Here is a 19,958-nt window from a genome sequence, read left to right as displayed (position 1 = left end):
CAGAAACATCAGAGCCTCTGGGGTTCTTCCTGGTGCCACGAGCCCCTGGTGCTGTGGCTTTGCTCTGGCTCTGCTGAAGATCCATGCCAGCCAGACTGGAGTTTCAGCAGGAAGCACAAGAACCCTCCCCAGGGCAGAGGCCAGGTAATCTTCATTGCTTCACCTCCTCAAGATCAGAAATACGAGTGTTGCATTTAAAACATCCCTCCAGGCTGGTAGCTGTACTAGCGTTGCTATTTTTGACAAGTGCCTTCAGATTCCTGCCTTCAAGAGCCATAAGAGGAACAAAAGGCAGTTTCTGCTTTGGACAGTTTCTTGCCTTGGCCCTGCCCCAGGCTGTGTTCTGCCACAGGTGCCATCCTCACACCTGTGGCAGCCATCATGTGGCAAGATGGCAGCAGCAGAGCAGTGAGTGGTGACCCAGTGTCAGCAAAGCTGCTTTGCCACCAACACTTGCTCACATCTCCCTCAGCACACCAAAAGGCACCCATGCATCAGCCACCACCTGCTCTGCCCTCACAGTGCTTGGAGAAATAATCAGTGGGAGAGATGATTGGACTGCAGAGTTTATTATGAAAAAGCACATGGGTGAGTGATGGGAACAAACAGAATCTGTCACGTACTCAAGAGCTTTAACCAGCTACCTGGAGAAGGCCTCAAGGGCAGGAGGAGCTCTGACTACAGCAGTGACGCAGCTAAAAAAAAAAAAAAAAGCTCTGTCCCCTTAGTGCTCGTTCCTGTGTCAGTGTTGGTACTTCCTGGCTCAGCCCCAGGGCCAGCCCAGAGCAGGGAGCAGGGTTGAATTTCCTCTCTGCCCCTGAAGAGCTGCACTCATTCCCCAACAGCTGCGAAGCTGGGGAGCCAGGGAGAGGACAGGCTTTTAGGGCATGGGCAAAACATCTCAGCCTACATGGAGGAGAGCCCTGGGGGACCTCATTCCCTGGGTTTGACTGTGCCTGTTCTACAGCAGGTGCAGCGTTGCTGTCCCTGCCTTTGTGTTCCAGCAAGGCTGCACAGGAAGCTGAGACACAACACAGCTCAGAGGAGTTTGATGTTCCAGGAGCAGCTCACAGCAGGTTCAAGGTGGTGTCCAGCTGGTCCAGAAACCCTCCCAGCAGGGAAACTCCACAACCAAACAAGAAAGACCTTGAGATCTCCCAGAGCTTGGTTCCAGGACTCCATAGCATGCACTGCACACAACAGAGGACTAAATAGTCCTCCTAAGCCCCAAGTCTACAAATCCTTCTTCACCTCACTCCCTTCTATCCCTGTGGTTTGCACAGCACTGTGGCTTCACTAGCACATGTCAGTCCTCGTGGAGGTACAGCATAAGACGACCAAGCTGGGTCAGGGCGGGGCCAGGCAGCCAGCAGCAGAGGCCCACAGAACGAGAGAAGCTGCTTCCGTGCTCCCAGCAGCCACAGCCAGGAACCAGAACAAGAAAAATTGTGCGTTTAACAGCACTTGGTGAATCATCCTTCCACAGACTCGCTAATCATGTCTGAAGCCAGGTGAATTTGTGCCACAGCACTTCCACCAAGGCAGGGAGAGTGGTTTGTCCTGCCCTGCATTCTTTCTCTTGGAACAAGCTCCTACCCCGCAGGGCAACTTTCCCCCTTGTTCCATAGCAGCTGAATTCTTTAAAAGCCCTTAGTAAAGAATCTTGTAAAAATGCAAGTAGACGATATCAATCACATCACTTTGTAGTGACCACTGCGTCTCTCCCAGTGGTGAGAAGCACACATTCTCCTCTGCCAGGCAGGTCTAAGAACACACAGGAATGAGCACAGAGCCCAGTTTTCGCATCAATAAATCAACTTGAGCTATTTGGGATTTAAGATGCTGCAGCAAACAGAGCAAAAGCACGAACTACTTACTATAGCAGAGAAAGAAAAAAAGAAATAGCTGCTATTGCGGGGAGCTGAACCACAGGGTTACATACAGAGACCAGCTCCCAGGACCCCTCCATCCACACACACAGAACTGACACTCCCACAGCATGATGCTGCAGCAGGATCCACAACCAGCCCAGGCAGCTGCAATGAAATGGATGGAAATGCCCCGTGCCCACTCAGGAACACATACTGCCCTAAGGCCGTGCTTCTCATGCATAGATCCAGTGCTCAGCTGTGTCCTCCCAGCAAGTCAGCTCCTCTGGGCGGAACCAGAGGGAGATCTCCTGTTGGGCACTCTCAACCGAGTCGCTGCCGTGGATCACGTTCCTGTGGGGAAGAAGAGAGGGATCAGCTCCAAGCAGAGAAACATGGGAGAGGGAAGCTGCAGTTTGGAAAGTTTCACCTTCACAGATTTAATTAAACTGATTGAGCCAGTTACATCCTATGATATTCTTCCCCACCGTGCAACCCCCCACCTTCCCACTCAGGGGCTGTTTGTGGTTACACTGAACATGGCTTAGGTCATGGATGTGCAGAAGCTGCCAGTTCTCTGCACTCCTTCCTCCTATGATGAGGAGCCATTTGCTTCAAAGAATCAGAATGTCCTGAGTTGGAAGAAGCCCACAAGAATCATCAAGTCCAGCTCCTGTCCCTGCACAGAACAACCCCACAGTTCACACCATGTGTCTGAGGATGTTGTCCAGTCTCTTCTTGAACACTGTCAGGCTTGGGAGCCTGTTCCAGTGCTCCAGCACCCTCTGGGTGAAGAACCTTTTCCCAGTGTCCAACCTAAACCTCCCTCACAGCCAGGGTTGCCGTGTCCCAGGTGAAAAATCCAGCATTTGCCCTTGTTGAATTTCATGTTTGCTACAGGAGGAACTGCAAGTGATTGTTGATTTGGGGTTTACCTTGATTTTATGTCAGAATTCAAGTTTTGCCCCCAGATTTCCCCCCCTTCATCTGTCAAAGAAGGCCCACTGCAGCAGGTTTGGTATCTGATACCACAGAACAGACACCTAGCCCAGGAGCATTCTACCACCAGCTAGGCTGAAGCCACCCAAGGTCACAGCCAGCAGATCTTCACCAGTGAAGAGCCATAAGGCACAGAGAGCTCCTGCTTGGCTTTTGTTACTGACTCAGATGCCCAGTGGAGCTAAAGCAGTTCTCCAGGTGCCCTACTCCCCCAGGAAAGGGCTTAGAGGTCTCCTCCTTCACAGCCTTACAGTCCTGATTCTCCAGAGCAACAGACAAGCAAGCCCCACCTGCTTCCAACAGAGGAGGCCTCAGGAGGCAGGAAAGACACAAACTCAGGCTCTTCCTTCTGGCTAAACCAGCCCCAGAGGCAGAGGGTCAGCTCCTCCTGCCAGAGCTGCTCTGCAAGCTGTCAGACAGCTCAGATCTGAGCACAGAAGGGAGCAGCTCTGCTCTGCTGATGCAGATTCACGTGGCTCAGGCAGGCCTTGTACAGAAAGGCCGAGACAGGATGCCCAGAAATACTGAGGGAATGAAAAAACAAAGCTCTCACTTGCTGACTTCAACGCAGAAGTCTCCTCGGATGGTACCAGGCCTGGATTCGGCTGGGTCAGTCTCCCCAATCATCGTGCGAACTGTCTTGACCACATCCAGGCCCTGCCAGACCTATGTGATGGCAAAACAAGAATCAGCTTCCACCACTCCATAGTAGGTCCTATCATCTGTCCTCAAAATTCCCTTCCTGATCCACCTGGGCAAGAGACAAGAAAGGATCTCTCTGTAAATAGTCTTCAAAAACTGATTTTGGAAAATAATCACAATTGTCTCTGAATTTAATTTACCACAGAAAACGGCCCTGCAATTCAGTATGGCTTCAAGAGGCCCACTGAAAAGAGAGGCCAGCTTGTTTTCATCGTACCATAAGCCAATGCCTTTTATGCTTTGCACTTACTTTCTGTTCCTTGGTTCAGGAGGACCTGGCCAGCACTCACCATGGCCACGACAGGCCCAGAGCTCATGTACTTCACCAGCCGGCTGTAGAAGGGACGGTCACGAAGTGCAATGTAGTGCTCTTTCAGCAGCTCCTCTGAGGCCTGAGCACAAAGAGCACAAAACTTAGTCTGCTCTGAGGGGATGTGATTTGGGCAAGGTCTACACCTGAGGGAGGTGATTAAAGCTGGACAGGACATGTTCCAATTAAGCTCCTGGACAGACACTCACTTCCAGGAATGAAATGGCTTTGCTTTGCTGAGGCCTGACATAGGGAGGGGAGAAGTTTCTGGGTCAGAGGGGCAACACCAGCCCGCTTAGCACAACAACGTACAAGAGCCTTGGAGCACAGATAGCAAAGGGCATGATCCGCACAGCGGGAAATCACCCTCCAGAAGCAGTGTAGGCATCTGGGTGCCAGCACCCCTCTGACCTGCAAGGACCTGCTGCCCAAATGACAACAGCAGGCTGTACAAGCTGGCGGACAAGCAGAAACCCCCTGGGATTCACCAGGAGAGCCACACAGGCTTTGCTCCCACCTGGGCCCCTTGGCACCAAGGGACCCCCCAGCTCTGGCAGCCCTGGCCGGGCCGCTCACCTGCAGCAGCTTCAGCCCCACCAGCTGCAGGCCCTTCCTCTCGAACCGCCGGATGATCTCCCCGACCAGGTGTCGCTGGACCCCGTCTGGTTTGATGGCCACGAAGGTGCGTTCATTGGCCCCGCTGCAAGCTGCAGGGAGAGTGGAGGCGTGAGGGAGGAAGGAACCCAACCCGGGCCCCCAGCCGCGGAGGGATAAACGGGTACCGAGAAGCCACGGGGGAGCCCCTGCCCAGCCCCAGACTTCAACCGCGGGGGTGGGGAACAAGGGAGGGGTATTTGCCCGGCCCCGAGCCCTCGGTCGCGGAAGGGGGACAACGAAGGGAGACCGGCCCGGCCACTCAGCCGCAGGGGTGACAAAGGGGAACCCGGCCCTTCAGCCGCGAGGGTGACAAAGGGGAACCCAGCCCCGGACTCTCAGCGGCGGGAAACGACGGGGAGGCCCGGCCCCTCAGGCGCGGGGACACAGGAGTCCCGCTCCGGTTCGCACCGCTCTGGAAGAGCCCGGCGAAGAGGCCCAGCACCAGGCAGATCATGGCGGCGCCGCTCTTAAAGGGGCCGCCCCCTGCCCCGCCCTCTCAGCGCCCTCGGGCCGGCCCCACACCCGCCTCCGGCGGAACGATCGTGCTGGGGCCGAGGAGCGGCGGGGCCGAGAGCGAGGCCGCTGCCGCCGTTCCCTTGGCAACGGGCGGGGCTGGCGCTTCCCACGGCGGGAGCGAGCAACGCGGTCCCGGGCGGAAACTTCTGCCTTCGGCTGCCCGTACCTGAGTGAGTTCCTGGGGAGCAGCAGCCCAGCGAGGCTGTTCCTTCTGCTGCAGCACGGGTGCGGGCTGGTGACAGAGCCTGTCCTGCCCCACTAAGGATCTCATTCAGAGCCTGGCACCAGAGAAGCAAGAGCCACAGAATCACAGAATCATTTTGGTTGGAAGAGGCCCTCAAGGTCACGGAGTCCACGCATTAACCTAAAAATGGCACTAAACCACGTCCCTATCTACACATCTTTTTAAACCCCTCCAGAGATGATGACTCTGCCCTGGGCAGTCTGTTCCAATGCCTGACAGCCCTTTCCATGAAGACATTTTCCCAATATCCAATCTAAACCTCTCCTGGAGCAACTTGAGGCCATTTCCTCTCATCTTATTGCTTGTTACTTGGGAGAAGAGACCAACACCCTCCATGCTGCAACCTCCTTTCAGGCAGTTGCAGACAGCGATAAGGTCTCCCCTCAGCTCCTGTTCTCCAGCTGAACCCCCCAGGTCCCTCAGCCACTCCCATCACACTTGTGCTCCAGACCCTTCACCAGCTCCCTTCCCTTCTCTGAACTTGCTCCAGCACCTCAAGGTGTTGTAGTAAGGGGCCCCAAACTGAACCCATTATTTGAGGTACAGCCTCATCAGTGCTGAGTACAGGGAGACAGTCACTGCCCTGGTCCTGCTGGTTGCATAAGTGCTGGTACAAGCCAGGATGCTGTTGGCCTTTTTGGGCACCTGGGCACACTCCTGGCTCATGTTCCATCAACTAACATCCCCAGGTCCTTTGTGGTGTGAGAAAGAAAGGCACCAATTTGTGTGGCTCAGGAGGGAATTACCATGGTGCAAATAGCTTTACCAGAACCTATGCAGGTTTGTAATAGGAGCAGAGGAAAAGACCAGTGGCTGTGCTAACATGGCTATTTTTGACATGGCCCGTGATGGCAGGAATCTGAAGGTACTTAAGAGGAACAAAAGACAGTTTCTACTTTTATTATTACAGTTTAATACAGTCTTTGATAGAGGAAAAGCAGAAGGAGCCAACATGCAAAGCAATTAAAGTCATGGGGGGCTCGAAAGCTTGGCTTGTTTAAGTAACCGCTCTTTCACAACAGTGACGCAGATGCAGCTCTAGGAATCTGTTTCCCCACGCACTGCTATGAGATCGTGCCCCACAGTGTGACAAGTTCATCGCAGATACCAAACCAACACACAGCAGTTAGGAGAAGGGCGCCTGTCTTTGATTTTGTATTTTGATGAGTCAAGTCTGTGATATGACTAGAGTCGAGTACACTGTGAAACCGCAAGGGCACCTTAAATCTTGGCCCTGATGAGAGTCTGCAAAGAAGAGGGATCCTTCGGGAAGAGGCAATGGCTTTGATAGCAAGTCAGGAGACAAAGCTCAGATATTTGGCCGCAGTGTACCAGTTTCACAGAGCTGGGACCTCTGTAAGTCTACAGGTATTTTCTACGCATGTGATGGATGTTTAGGCTAAAGATTTCCAACCACTTAAGAGAAATCTTTGCAAACAAATAGAAATGGAAGTCCCCATGAAGAAAGAGGTGCATCAGGCCTGGCCAGCCCTTGCAGGCAGCAGAACAAAACCCCACCCAACTCCCTCAGAGCAGTTCATCTGCAGAGACATTATGTCCTCCTGCACCTCTTCCTTTGGCAGGCCTCTGCGTCTGAGCCACAGGAGCTGTCTGAGTCGCTTCCCGAGGAGGAGGAGGAAGGCTTTGACGTGCTATAGTTCATGCTCAAGACCCACCCCAGTTTGTTGTGTAGCACCTGCTTGAGTCCTGGTGGCAACGGCAGCACCTCCAGCGTGTCCACATAGTTGGGCAGGAGCTGGCGCAGGCGGTAACAACAGAGATACTGGAGAGACGTGCAGCTGGCGCAGGAGCGGATCACCTTCATGCTGCTCTTGGCTGCTGTCGAGCACACCATGGGGTAAAACTTCTTGTTCTGCAGCTTTGTGGCTGCAACCCCTGTGGGGGACAGCATCAAGGGGCTTTTGCATTAGTTTTGATGAGGTGACCTCACTCCTCCCAGCTACCCTGATCATATTAACTACAGAGCTGTTGGAAAGTGCTTGGAAAACAGACTTTTGAAATCCCAACCTATTAAAAATCAAGCTTAGCCTTCCTCCCACTTGCTTCGTGCCTTGGTCTTTTATTTTGCCAGTGTTTTCTCCGGCAGCCCTGCTGCAGCCAGACTGAGTTCAGCCAAAGCTGCGCTGTTCCCCCAGCCCCTCTGCCCGCTGGCTGCAGAAGCTGCCCTCGCTCTTACCAATGCACTTGCGGTTTTTGAAGAACGTGAGTGTCCCGTGCCACGTGTCCAAGTGCACCCCAATGATGGAACCTTGGCCAAACCTTGAAGAGAAGCTTATTTTGTCTCCCTTGTGATGCAGTAGCCCTTAAAACAGAAGTAAAGGCATTCAGTGGAAAGCCTGCACTCTACAAATTCATCCCAACTCCCACACTCCAAGTTCTTACTGGCACAGCCTTGCTCAGTGCCTAAAAAAATCCCTCTGTGCCTGATCCCTGCCTGCTCACCCCAGAGTGGTGATGAAAAGGGGAAAGTTGAGGTTTTGCAATACCAGAACACAAGCAGTGGCACTGAAACCCCCAATCAGCAATGTGCAACCAGCCATCCCAGCACCCTGGGGGTTCACGCACCCATTCTAAGGGCTCTGCAAAATGCAGCCAAGGCAAGACACTTCAAGCACTGCAGCTACAGGCAGCCGCTCTGGTTCTCCTTAACAAGGGGACTCACAGGCCTCGTGGCCTTTTTGGCCTCAGTCCCATTCAGACCATTTAATTCTCCCTCTCTTAGGACAAGGCTTAGGCCTGCTGTTGCCTTTCCAACTATCCTGCCCTCTGCCACTGCCCTGCCTGCATTACCTGTGTAGGACAGTCCCCAGCTGTCCTCATCCTTGCCCAGCAGGCTGCAGAAGGTGTGGCGGTACTTGTCCAGATTCACATCTGATGTCCCGATTCCCACCATCTGGGAGGCAAGGCCAGAAAGAACAGCACCAAGCTTAGTGTGTTTGCAAGTAACAAAACACAACTGAAACTCCACCTCCAGCTCTCCCCTCCTTTTCTTAGCACAGTTCAAAACACCCAGAGGTTTTGGCGAAGCCAAGTCAGAGGTTTCATGACAGAGCTGAAGGCTGCCAGCTCCAGTTCCCTTTCCCAAATGAGGAGGCCCAGCTGAACTGCTGGAGAAGCTTGCTGTCCTGTTCAAAGAATGGTTTGGGTTGCAATACACTTTAAGAGACCATCTAGTTCCAAACCCTGTGGCATGAGAAGGGACATGTTCCACTAGACCAGGTTGCTCAAAGCCCCATCCAGCCTGGTCTTGAAGACTTCTGGGAGTGGGGCATTGACACCTTCTCTGAGCAGCCTGTTCCAGTGCTTCACCACCCTCACAGTAAAGAATTTCTTCCTTATATCTAATCTAAATCTACCCTCTGTTACTTCAAAGGCATAACCCCTCATCCAAAAACTACATTCCCTCGCAAAATGTCTCTCTCCAGCTTTCTTGTAGGCCCTGCTTTGGGTACTGAAAGGCCGCAATCAGGTCTCCCCAGAGCCTTTTCTTCTCCAGGCTGAACAAACCCAACTCTCTCAGCTTGTCCCCACAGCAGAGCTGTTCCAGCTTCAGACCACTTTTGTGGCCTCCTCTGGCCCTGCTCCAACAGGTCTTTGCTGTGCTGAGGACCCTACAGCTCCAATTGCAGGTGGGGTCTCACCAGAGCAGAGGGGCAGAATCCTATCTCTCGACCTGCTGGCCACAGTGCTTTTGATGCAGCCCAGGAAACAATTTGGCTTTCTGGGCTGCAAGTGCACACTGCTGGCTCATGTCCAGCTTTTTTCAACCACCAGCACCCCGAAGTCCTTTTCCTCAGGGAAGCTCTCAATCTCTTCATACTCCAGTCTGTCTGTATCAATTTCTGGCATCACCCACAAGCAGGACCTTGCACTTGATTTTTTGAACTTCAGGAAGTTCACACAGGCCCACCTCACAAGCCTGTCTAGATCCCTCTGGATGCCATCCCCTCGCTCCAGTGTGTCGGCCACTTCACTCAGCTTGGTGTCATCTGCAAACTTACTGAGGGTGCACTCGATCCCACTGTCCACATTTCCAACAGAGATGTTAAATAATACTGGTCCCAGTGCAGAGACCTGAGGAACGCCACTCATCACTGGACTCCACTTGGACCTCAAGCTGTTGACCACAACTCTTTGAGTGTGACCATCCAGCCCTCATCCACCAAGTGGTCCACCTGTCAAACCCATGTCTCTCCATTCTAGAACCAAGGATGTCGTGCGAAGCAGCATCAAATGCTTTGCACAAGCCCAGGTAGATGATGTCACTTGCTCTTCCCTTATCCACCAATGCTGTAAGCCCATCATAGAAGTCCACCAAATTTGTCAGACACAATTTGCCCTTTGCAAAGCCATGCTGGCTGTCACTAGTCAGCTCTGCATTTTCCGTATGCCTCAGCTTAGTTTCCAGGAAGATCAGCTTCGGGCACAGAGGTGAGACTGACAGGCCTGCAGTTCCTCAGGTCTTCCTTTTTCCCTTTTTAAAGGTGACGGTTATGTTTCCCCTTCTCCAGTCACTGGAAACTTCACCAGCCTGTCACAACTTTTCACATATGATGGATAGTGGCTTAGCAACTTCATACACCAGTTCCCTCAGGACCCGCGGATGAGACCATCAGGCCCCACGGAATTGTGCAGTCAGGTTCATTAGATGACCTCAAATCTGATTATCTCATCCAGCAGGGAGTACTCAATTCTCCCAGTCCCCATTCAAAGAACACTGAACATTTCTCTGTGCCCATAAGCAACTCTGCCCCACATACCATGTCTGTGCCATAGACCGGGGAGGTCATCTTGATCTCCCAGAAGTGCTGCCCATCTGCCAGCTCTTTGTTCCCGCGGATGGCAGCGGTGCCACAGCTGTACTCCATGTGGAAGTTCACCTTGCGGTTGTCGCAGCTCAGCAGGGTGGCCGTCGACTTATTCAGGTCGTCCCAGACCCAGTCGAAATCTGCTCAGGAAGCAGAGAAGGGACAAGGATGGGCAAAGGTCCTCAGGGAGTCAACCCCAAGCCAAAGCACATGTGGACATTTATTTTTAAGGCTGGTCGGGGGTTTTTTGTTTTCTTTTGTTTGCTTGTTTTTACCTTATAAGAAGGTAAATTATAAGCTGTGCATATAGGAGGGTTGTTTGAGGCCTGAACTATTCTGCAGTGTCACACCAGGGACAGTTCAGTGTCCTCAACCCCAAACTGTCAGCATTAGCCAGTCCCCATTTTGGTCAACATGAGCCTTGGCAGACCCAGATGGAGCCTCTTTCCTTCCCACACTTCTCGTAGGCTCACAGGGCAGCTCCACTACACCATGGGCTTTCTCAGCCAGTCCAAGCCTACCCTCTGCCTGCCTCTCCCCTCTGCTTCGAGCACTCCGGCCATGCACCCTGCCAGCCGTACCAGGGATCAGCAGTGAGAGGGCTGTAACCGCAAGGGCTGGTTTCACTTGTGGCCTCAGCCAGATCTGAAAGCAGGTCCCCAGAGGTGAATGCTGATGTGTTAACAAGTTCAGCACTCAACCCTTAAAACATCTTGCTACATTCTACACAGTCTTCAGATATAAAGAAGCATCGCACACTGGGACAGAGATAAGGGTCCCCATGGAAAGTGAAGGATCCGTGCAGGGGTGCAGTTCATGCCACCAGGCCAGGACTGCACCCACCTCAAACCCCAAAGGACTATGACAGGCAGCTGGGGAGCCCCTTCCTTACACTCATCTTCCTCGCCGCACTGGCAGTCCTTGACGCGGTGGAGGGCATGCAGGCTGGAGCAGTAGGGCGCTTCGCTCTGGTTCTCACAGTTGCAGTAGGACTCTCCGGTCACAGGGATGGCACTCGGGATGGAGGGTGAGAGAGAGGAGAATTCTGGCTCCGAATCCGAGTCACTGTGCTGCCAGGGAGAGCAGAGAACAGTCACTACTGAACATCCCCCAGGCTCGGGGAGCTGGGCTGACAGAGGTCAACAAGCTCTGGCACGCCACAGAGCTGTGTGGGAAGGTCCCCAGGCTCGTGCAGGAGTTGGTGGTGGCACAGCTGCATCATGGCCCAGCCTGGCCCACCACACTAGGAAGCAAGGAGCTGTGCCAGTCAAATTACTCTGCTTTGGGACCTGGCCAGCAATCTGTCTGAGCTGCAGAGACCTCTCAGCACCAGGTGTGTTCATTGTGCCTTCCAGGGGCAAGGAGCTGTCACAGCAGGCAAGCAGCGTGACAGTCCAAGTCTAATACAAACATTTTTAAGCAAACTGTACTAAAGCTACAGTTTTCAATGGGCAGGTTACAGCTGGCTGGAGACCCCAGCCAAGTCACCACAAAAGCAGAGCACGTGGCTGAAAATCACCACTCCTGAGAGCATGGGAGTTGCCAGAGGAGAGAAAGAGGCAAACAAGACAAGGAGGAAAAGGGACAGGAGGCCATGAGGGGAGAGGGCAGAACAAAGGGGAACCAGTTAAGCAGGACGGCTGCCGCTCCTCACGCCAGCCAGTGCTGCAGACAGGCCCACAGGGCACCTACAGAAGGATTAAAAGGCTTTTGTTTACTTTCATGTATGAACACAAAAACTTGATTTACTATTCCCAAGTGCAAAGAGACCAAAGTGTCCCTGCACTGCATGCTCTAAGAGTCAAAGCCTCATCTCACTCCCTGTGTTTTGGGAGGCTTGTTGTCACCTAATGGAGTATCTTACCACAGTTTGCAGGGACTTACTCTGGGTTTACATGCCAGTCAGGTGTACCTGCTCATTATTGACCCCCACAGCAGACTTAGTAAGCAGTATCTGAAGACAAAAACCCTTTAAACTCATGTTGTTGTAGCTGCCTAAGACAGTGGGACTGCAAATTACTCAGGCTTATTTATGTACTGCCCACTCCTCCAGCCTGCAGATTAAAAAGCTTGATTTCTGTCTTTCATTTGCCCTTCCTAACTACTGCTATATAGAAATCTGGTCATTCCCATTACTGCAGAAACAAAAAGCTACTCTGACTGCAGAGAAAAGACTCAAGCAGCCCCATTCCCTCTACCACCATCTACCAACCACACTAAGACGAGAAGTTAGTACAGCCATACAGCAAGCCAGACTGGAGAACTAGGCCAATTTAAACACATCTTTAGATGAGTAGTTATTTAAAAAAATATTGTGTGTACTTTACATACAACACACACACACTTTTTACATTTAAAAATGCATTTTGCTTAGTACCCATCAGCTCCCTGGCTCAGCTACTGACACAGCACAGAGCTGTGATGCATGACTGGAGTGCGGACCATGGGCAGCTTTGCCTTCTGTGTCTTGGGAAGATGTGCTGGGAGTCCCAAGCTAGAGCTTGGAGGAGGCTCGTTAGATGGCCTGTACATTTTATTAAGTCTTTTGTGATTTTGGCCAGTTCTGCATGCTCAAGTACTGGCTGCTTAGACCTTAAGTAAGTGCCCGCTGTCAGGGGAGGGGAAAGTTCCCTCATGTTGTTTCAGAGCCACCCAAGCACCAGCCTACCTGCCCGTCAGAGTCGTAGCCCCAGCCACGTGCGCCAGTGGCCAAGGCGACTGCCCGGGTGTCCGCCTCACGCCGCACTCCGCTCAGGACAAAGTGCCAGGCCCTGCTGCTCCGTGTGCGTCGCGCCATGCTGTTCCGAGAGAGATAAGCTGGGGGAGTGAGGGAAAGGAGGTTACACACAGCAGCTACGTCCCACTTTCACCCACCATTCACCAGGCTCTGCTCTCTGAAGCAGTCTCCCCCATGTCACCATAGCGCCCCCAGGAACAGATCAGCACGAACCACATCTGCACAGGCCCCATCAATGGATAAACTGATGCAAAATACGTTCATCCTGCATCACAAGCCCCTGCAAACTTCAGTCTCTTTCTCCATGCAGAGTCAACTTCTGCCCAAGCCCAGGTGTTCAACTGGCCGCCAGAAATGCTACCAAGACCCAGTGGCAGCAGCAGCTGCCCCTTCCGCAACACATGGATCCAGCATCCACCTCCGACCACTGGCCTGGAGAGCATCAGGACTGTCAGCCACCAAGGCACAGCCTCTCTGGCACCTGGTCACCCTCCAGCAGCTGCCTGAGCTCCAGCTGCACTACTCAGCTGTCTCCACCACTCTGCACGGCCAAGCTGTCTCTCTGTCTGTAGGGCAGGCTGTTTGTCCACCTCCAGGCAACTGCCTCCTTAAAAAAGACTTTGCTCTCAGCCATTAGGGTGCGGGAGAGACCACTTTCTTTCTCACTGAAGGGAAAACAGCCTTTTCACAGACCTGTCCTGACTTGCCTCAAGTGTAACAGACAGAAGCAAAGCAGCTGCCTGTCTCCCAACTGAATCAGGGATGCTAATAAGCAGCGGATTTCCACCAGCTCCTTTCCTGCATACAGCCTAACAGACCCCACCAGTTCCCAGCCGCCACAGGTGAGCGTTACACTGGATGTGACGGGAGAACCTCAACACCCAATATCATTTCCCCCAAAGCTGATTTTTGCAGAAAAATACCCCCCACCAAGAGACACCCACAGGGCTGTGAGCCCCCTCCCATCCCTTGAACCTGTTCCCCCTGCTCAGCCTCTCTAGCTGCCTCCCTGCTCTGCACACCCACTCTGGTGCACCAGGTCAGCCCTGAGCACACACAAACCCTGCAAACATGCAGGGTGTAAGCCCCATCCCCGTGTGCACCACATAGCACCCATCCCTACTCCTCCTGCACCTCAGTCCCTGGTGGGCCAGCCGCTCCAGCAGAGGGACAGGTCAAACCACAGCCGGTTGTGCAGGTGCCCATGGATCCTCTGAAGAGCTCTGAGCATCCCACCCGCCGAGATCAGGGGGCTCTCACCTCTGCTACACACAACCACGTTGGGAAAGAACTGAAAACCACACCACAACCCCCCTTCCCCGGCACTCACAGCAGCACAGCACCCGCCAGCCGGGTCCCACCCACTCCAGCCGCTCCTCTGCGCTCCGACCCAAGAGCTGACCCCGACGGGCAGCCCCAGGAGCTGCCCCAGGGCTTCCCGGCACCGTGACAGTGCTCCGGGTCCTGCACGGAGCCCCCGGCGCGGCCAGCCCCGCTCGCTGGGGCAGCGCTTGCTCAGCACCGACCGGGGCGGGGAACAAGCTCGTCATGGTGAGAAGCCGCGTCCCGGCCCCCTCTCCCTGACGGCCCCGGCCTGGGCTCAAGGGTAAGCGGCCCCGCCAGAGGGCGGGCAGCGGAGCCCCGGGCCGGCCCGGCCAGCCCGCGCAGATAAGGCCCGGCCGGCCCAGGCCGCCGCGCTTGGGCCGCGCATCCCGGCTTAGCCCAGCCCCGTCCCAGCGGGGCCCAGGCCTCGGGATTCAGTCTCCGGGTCCCACCCGCACCCCAGCCCACCTACCCTGCCCGTCCCTTCCCGCCGAGACCCCGCGGTCCGGCCCTGCCGCCGCGCTCTGACCTACTTTTCCCTCCCGGTACATAAACAATCCACTCTCGACACCGCCTTCCAGGCGCCCATTGGCTATATCCTCACCACACCTCCTCGCCAATGGCTGATCGCCCTGTCGCTCACAGCGGAAGGAGGAGGGAAGGGGCAGTGCCTGAGGAAAGCCCGGGGCCACTGGCTGGGTCGTGCTTCAATCCTTGGGGAGCCGCGCCATTGGGCGGCCACTGCAGAGGGCGAGTGCGCATCGTGAGGGAAAACGCTAAGCCCATTGGCTGTCGATAGGGGAATTCAGAGGGTTGGATTGGCTGCGAAGCCTGGAGGGACGGGTTCTCGGTGAGCTCACGGCTCGCGATTGGGGATGCCGCCTGCCAGTCTTGGTGGGTGGGGCTTCAACCCGGCGGAAGGCGGAAGCAGACGGTGCCGGGTAGCAGCATGGAGGCGGTGGCAGGGGGTGAGCGGCGGTGGGGCCGCGACCTGGTGGTTCCTCGGTGCCACCGGGCCGGGAATTGGCCGTATGTGGGGCGGGGGGATTCTGGGGTGACCGGGTCTGGCCGAGTGCTGTGGCTCGGGTTCCGGTGAGGGGAGCTCCGCGGTGCTTGGTCCGGGGCCCCGAGGCAGCGGGGCCCAGTTACCGGCGGGTGGCGCTGGGCCTTGCCTGAGGCCTGGGCCTTGCTCCTGCAGCGGGCAGTGCCAAGTAGCCGGGCCTGGCGTGGGGCTGCCGCTGTCAGCGGGCCGATCTCCCGGGAGCACCTCCCTGCGGGGCTCCATCTCCCCCGCCCCGGTCCCCTTTCTTCCCTCCCTCCCCGTTATCAGGACCGAGCGCCGTTACCGTCGGTGGAGATGCGGATGAGGTCCGCCATGGTGGTTGTGGGCTCCATGCGGCTGGTCCCCGTGCCGGTGTGATGCCGCAGCGGAGCCGGGCCGGGCTTGGCGCGGCGCTGTGAGTCAGTGGCCGGTAGTGACGGGGCACCCGGGAACGTGGGGCCGAGTGGGTGGTGTTTGCTCAGCTGCAGCCAGAGCACCCGATCTGACCCTCTGCCACCTGTGTAGCCCCAAGCTGGGGCACCAGCCCTAAGCATTCCCTGCTCTGAGCTCTGCAGTGATGGGATGTGGCAGCTGAGCCCAAAGTGAAGGCTCGAGCAGCACTGGCAACACTGTAAGAAACAATGGAAAGGCTGGAGCAGAGCATGGGACCACAGGGAGGTGACCAGTGTGGCATGGAGGAAGGAAACACCAAGGGCCTGACCTCACCAACAGCTTCCTAGCCATTCCCTGAGAGGGCTTGGGCTGAACCAGGCGTAGGCACAGGGTGACGAGGCCCCGTGGGTGTTTATTGCTTTGCCTAATTGTCCCTTGGGTCATCAGGACAAAGCCTTTACTCCCCACAGATTGTTTTCTGTCATTGCTCTCATTATGCCTTTTATGATGGCAAAAGGGCTCTGGCATATCCATCTTTTCTCTCCATCTCCTTTACACTTAAGCCAGACTTCTTGGAGCGGTGACGGCCACTGTCACCCCCAGCAGGGACCCGTGTCTCTGCACTGACCCGTCAGATGCTGACGGTTTACACCAGGAGAGACTATGATACCTTGTTGCTGTTCTTGTACCTCCCAGAGAGAAGCAACCTGGCCGGGGTGCAGCACATCCTGCTGGTGCTCTCCGGGAAGGGTGGCGTGGGGAAGAGCACCATCTCCACTGAGCTGGCTCTGTCACTGCGGCACTCTGGGAAGAAGGTGAATGAGGGTCTGTGGGCTGCTGGGCTCCATCTTCTCCTTCCCAGCCTCCAGCTGGGCTGGATTTTGCTTGCCCTTTATATACCTGTGTCCTGTGTGGGAAACATATAGATCCTTTGTGTGGAAATACTGTTTGTTGTAGCAGCTCAAGTGTTTCTTTTTTTCTATGCTTGCCTGATCCCTTGCAATTAACTGCAGTTCACTTCCCCTTCATCCAAGAGACTCAAACCATCCAAGGTTCACTGTTATTGTTGTTTTCAAAGCCAAGGCACCAAAAAAATGTCTTGGATGGTTTGTGGTATAACACACACTCCCTTTGTGGAGTGAAGCAGATGAGCTGAAGGGTGGCATTATGAATGGACAAAGAGGAATGGTATGGGCATGAGATGAGTTGAATTCTGCAGTTTTTTTTTTGTTTTGGGTTGGTTGATTGGTTGGTTTGTTTGTTTAAAGGCTCTGTGGAGCCAATTCCACTTAGATCCTGGCAGGTGTCTGGCAGAAAGATTTCCCCAAAGTGCCTGGAAATAGCCAGGAGATGCTCCTCACAGGGAAGGAGACAGGGAGAGCAGTCAAACTTGAATGCAGTTCTTTGAAACTGTGTTTCAAATCTAGCTGCTAAGCTAGAGAGTCCCTTCTGTAAAGTGCTGCGAGCAGCTGAAATTTGGGCATTGCCTCCCCCTGCCCCAGGAAGGAGCGCACCAGGTGCTACCGCAGTGCTCAGCCCTGTCTGAAGGACTCTGCCTCCTTGCCTGCAGGTGGGGATCCTGGACGTGGACCTGTGTGGCCCCAGCATACCCCGCATGTTCAGGGTACAGGACAACGACGTGCATCAGTGTGACAGCGGCTGGGTCCCCGTCTTTGTGGACCAAGACAAGAGCATCTCACTCATGTCCATCGGCTTCCTGCTCGAGAAGCCGGATGATGCTGTGGTGTGGAGGGGACCCAAGAAAAATGGTAACAGTTGGGTTTTGCTGTTGGTAGCCACTTTCCAGTGCTAGGAATCTCCCGTGAACCCTCCTCCTGGGGGCCAGGCTTTTCTGGGCAGGTCATTCCTTGGAGGAACAAGGCTCCTATTCTGCAGGAGTGGGTTCAAATCACTTGGATGGGGAGAGTACATCTCATGTGCTGACAGATAGCTCTGCCATCTCTCCCCAAGCCCTTGTCACACAAGCTGCCTCCTGACCCCTGCCCTGCTTGGCCCACAGCTCCCAGGGTACCTGCTGAAACCTGGTTTGGTTTTCATTTTTTTTTTCTGCCTCTTTTATTTCCATAGCTTTAATCAAACAGTTTGTTGCTGACGTGGCCTGGGGGGACCTGGACTTCCTCATTGTGGACACTCCACCAGGCACGTCTGACGAACACATCTCCACGGTGGAGGCCTTGCGGCCCTACAAGCCACTTGGAGCAATCCTGGTCACAACCCCCCAGGTAGGGCAGCTGGCTCGGGCTGCACTGGAGTTCCCAGGCAGACTCCTGCCTCCGGGCATGATTTGGGGGGAGAATATGCACCCCAGGATGGGTGTTTGCACAGACCTGTCCATGGCTGCTTGTTCTACATATCTACCTGTCACTTGATGCATGCCTGCTCCAGACCCACAGTCTGTCTGGACAGACAGACATCCCTGACCTCCCCTGCTCTCTCCCACAGGCTGTGGCTGTGGGAGACGTGAGGAGAGAGCTGACGTTCTGTAAGAAGACAGGCTTACGAGTTCTTGGCATCGTGGAGAACATGAGTGGCTTTGTCTGCCCACACTGCTCGGTGAGTATTGGGTTCACGGTCACGTCGGGGTGTTGTAGGATGTGGTGCCTCAGGTGGAAAAATGAGCAAATACCATGAGGGCGATGCCGTGACCCAGGGAGATGAGGAGCTGCTGCGTGTTGGCTCTGCTTTCCTGAAGAGATCTGGGGAAGGACAGGGCAAAGGCAGTGCCCTGAGGCTGGAAGGTGGAGGGAGCTGGCTTTGCTCACGTGCAGGCAGCACCTGCCCTGTTGTGCAGGGCTCTGGGGTTTGTGACTCAACTGCTTCTGCTCTTCCTCCTTCAGGAGTGCACAAACATCTTTTCCAAAGGGGGAGGTGAGGAGCTGGCCAAGCACGCTGGGGTCCCCTTCTTAGGTGAGTGGCCTCTTGAGCAGAGCTCTCTGTAGTTAGAGGGGATGTCTCTGTGGAGGTGCTTGAGTGGAGGGATGCAGCGTCACGGGTCAGGCAGGCTGGGCTCCAGGTGCCTGCAAGCCCCTGGCACCTGCTCAGAGGTGAGGTGTGGTTATTGCTTTGTTTCTCAGCCACACAAGCCGCTCGGAGTGGGTGTCTGGCCCCACTGGAGCAGAGGCAGTGATGATCAGCAGCCTGCACTCACTGCTGACATTGTGGTGACAGAGTGAGCCAGCCTGAAGGTGCACAAGAGCCATCCTGAAGTGCTCTGGAGCCTCCCTGAGAAATGGGGGCTGAGGGCTGAACCCTGCCCTCCAGACAGGGGTGGGATCAGGGGTGAGAGTGTCTCAAGAAGCATTGTGATGGGGTCTTGGGCCTAGAGGAAGCAGCTGCAGGTGAGAAGTACCTCCTGGAGCACTCAGTGAGGCTGGCGGTTGCTTTATTTCCCGTCGCTTCTCCTGGAGATGACTCTGGCAGGGTATTTCTTCAATCCCAACTCCAGGCCTTTGCCTTACAATGAGCAAGTCACTCTCCCTGTTCCTCCTGTCCCCCAGGCTGTGTTCCCCTGGACCCCCAACTCAGCCAGAGCTTGGAGGAAGGCAGAGATTTCGTCCGAGAGTTTCCCAAGAGTGCTGCCTTCCCTGCCTTGGCTCACATCGCCCAGCAGATCTTGGATGGTACGTCACAGCCGAGCTCCTGAGGAGGGTACGGAGCAGGACTCTTGCTGGCTGAGCCCCTGGCCCAGCAGCACCACCAGCAGCCCGTGCTGGCAGGGAAGGGGGATGCAGAAACTGTTTAACTATAAAACTGTCTCAGCGGGGGTGCCGGAGGGAGGGGGAAGCACAGCATCAGTGCCACTCACAGCGATCCAAAAGGGAAGCACCACTCTATCCTCCTGGATCTGATGATCACCTGATGCAGCAACAATGGCAAACATCATTGACTGTTTTTTCCCTCACCGAACCCAAACGGCACTGACCATCTGGATCGTGGCTCCACGTGCTGCTGCCTTCTACTGCTGTTCTTGTGTGATGGATCATATGGTACTTGGTTTGGTGGCTGGTGTGTTCGTGCTGGGTGCCCTGATGTGGACCCAAGCCAGGCTGCCGTGCTCTGATCTCTCACGTCGCTGGTTCCTGACAGGCTGATGAGGGCACAGCATGTGCTTCGCATGAGGAAAACATCTTTAGGAGACAGACCACGTGTCTGAGGTCTGCATCCTGCCTTGTTTGAGGCCTTGTTTGATCTGCTTGGGATTATCGTGACTCAGGAATATTTTTAAAGGTTCCAGACAGTAAATACTTTTCTTAAAATCCATGTCTGTGGCTTGCATTTTTCTGTGGCTTCAGGCCTCCTTGTAGCTGTGACACGTCA

At 54.8% G+C, this 19,958-nt stretch overlaps 3 protein-coding genes across 7 annotated transcripts; 1 reads left to right on the top strand and 2 right to left on the bottom strand.

Moving 5' to 3' along the window:
* Nucleotides 1–550: 550 nt before the first annotated feature.
* Nucleotides 551–5,063, bottom strand: NME3 (NME/NM23 nucleoside diphosphate kinase 3). Its single transcript, XM_065850844.2, has 5 exons — nucleotides 4,945–5,063; nucleotides 4,456–4,586; nucleotides 3,860–3,961; nucleotides 3,421–3,533; nucleotides 551–2,222 (listed from the first exon to the last, which is right to left on the bottom strand). The coding sequence occupies exons 1-5, from the start codon at nucleotides 4,988–4,990 to the stop codon at nucleotides 2,105–2,107; spliced, it is 510 nt and encodes a 169-aa protein (XP_065706916.1). The 5' UTR covers nucleotides 4,991–5,063; the 3' UTR covers nucleotides 551–2,104.
* Nucleotides 5,064–6,180: 1,117 nt separating this feature from the next.
* Nucleotides 6,181–14,825, bottom strand: SPSB3 (splA/ryanodine receptor domain and SOCS box containing 3). Of its 3 annotated transcripts, XM_071815295.1 has the most exons (8): nucleotides 14,658–14,729; nucleotides 13,997–14,124; nucleotides 12,794–12,942; nucleotides 11,018–11,195; nucleotides 10,078–10,265; nucleotides 8,108–8,210; nucleotides 7,494–7,619; nucleotides 6,181–7,192 (listed from the first exon to the last, which is right to left on the bottom strand). In XM_071815295.1, exons 3-8 carry the CDS (start codon nucleotides 12,920–12,922, stop codon nucleotides 6,849–6,851), a joined length of 1,068 nt encoding a protein of 355 aa, XP_071671396.1. In that variant the 5' UTR covers nucleotides 12,923–12,942; nucleotides 13,997–14,124; nucleotides 14,658–14,729; the 3' UTR covers nucleotides 6,181–6,848. The 3 variants fall into 3 exon arrangements, with proteins under 3 accessions (XP_071671396.1, XP_065707033.1, XP_065707031.2); XM_065850961.2 differs by lacking the exon at nucleotides 13,997–14,124 and having other exon boundaries at nucleotides 14,719–14,825; XM_065850959.2 differs by lacking the exon at nucleotides 13,997–14,124 and having other exon boundaries at nucleotides 14,658–14,767.
* A 269-nt stretch (nucleotides 14,826–15,094) lies between these two features.
* NUBP2 (NUBP iron-sulfur cluster assembly factor 2, cytosolic) lies at nucleotides 15,095–19,901 on the top strand. Of its 3 annotated transcripts, none has more exons than XM_071815297.1 (6): nucleotides 15,095–15,153; nucleotides 16,317–16,435; nucleotides 17,191–17,389; nucleotides 17,709–17,863; nucleotides 18,084–18,194; nucleotides 19,139–19,901. In XM_071815297.1, exons 1-6 carry the CDS (start codon nucleotides 15,135–15,137, stop codon nucleotides 19,487–19,489), a joined length of 954 nt encoding a protein of 317 aa, XP_071671398.1. In that variant the 5' UTR covers nucleotides 15,095–15,134; the 3' UTR covers nucleotides 19,490–19,901. The 3 variants fall into 3 exon arrangements, with proteins under 3 accessions (XP_071671398.1, XP_071671397.1, XP_065707036.2); XM_065850964.2 differs by lacking the exon at nucleotides 15,095–15,153 and adding an exon at nucleotides 18,479–18,548 and having other exon boundaries at nucleotides 15,218–16,435; nucleotides 19,139–19,418; XM_071815296.1 differs by lacking the exon at nucleotides 15,095–15,153 and having other exon boundaries at nucleotides 15,214–16,435.
* Nucleotides 19,902–19,958: the final 57 nt, after the last annotated feature.

This window comes from Patagioenas fasciata, chromosome 15 (genome assembly GCF_037038585.1).
Source record: "Patagioenas fasciata isolate bPatFas1 chromosome 15, bPatFas1.hap1, whole genome shotgun sequence".
In the NCBI taxonomy this organism is placed as follows: domain Eukaryota; kingdom Metazoa; phylum Chordata; class Aves; order Columbiformes; family Columbidae; genus Patagioenas; species Patagioenas fasciata.
This window is presented reverse-complemented; position numbering and strand designations above follow the sequence as displayed.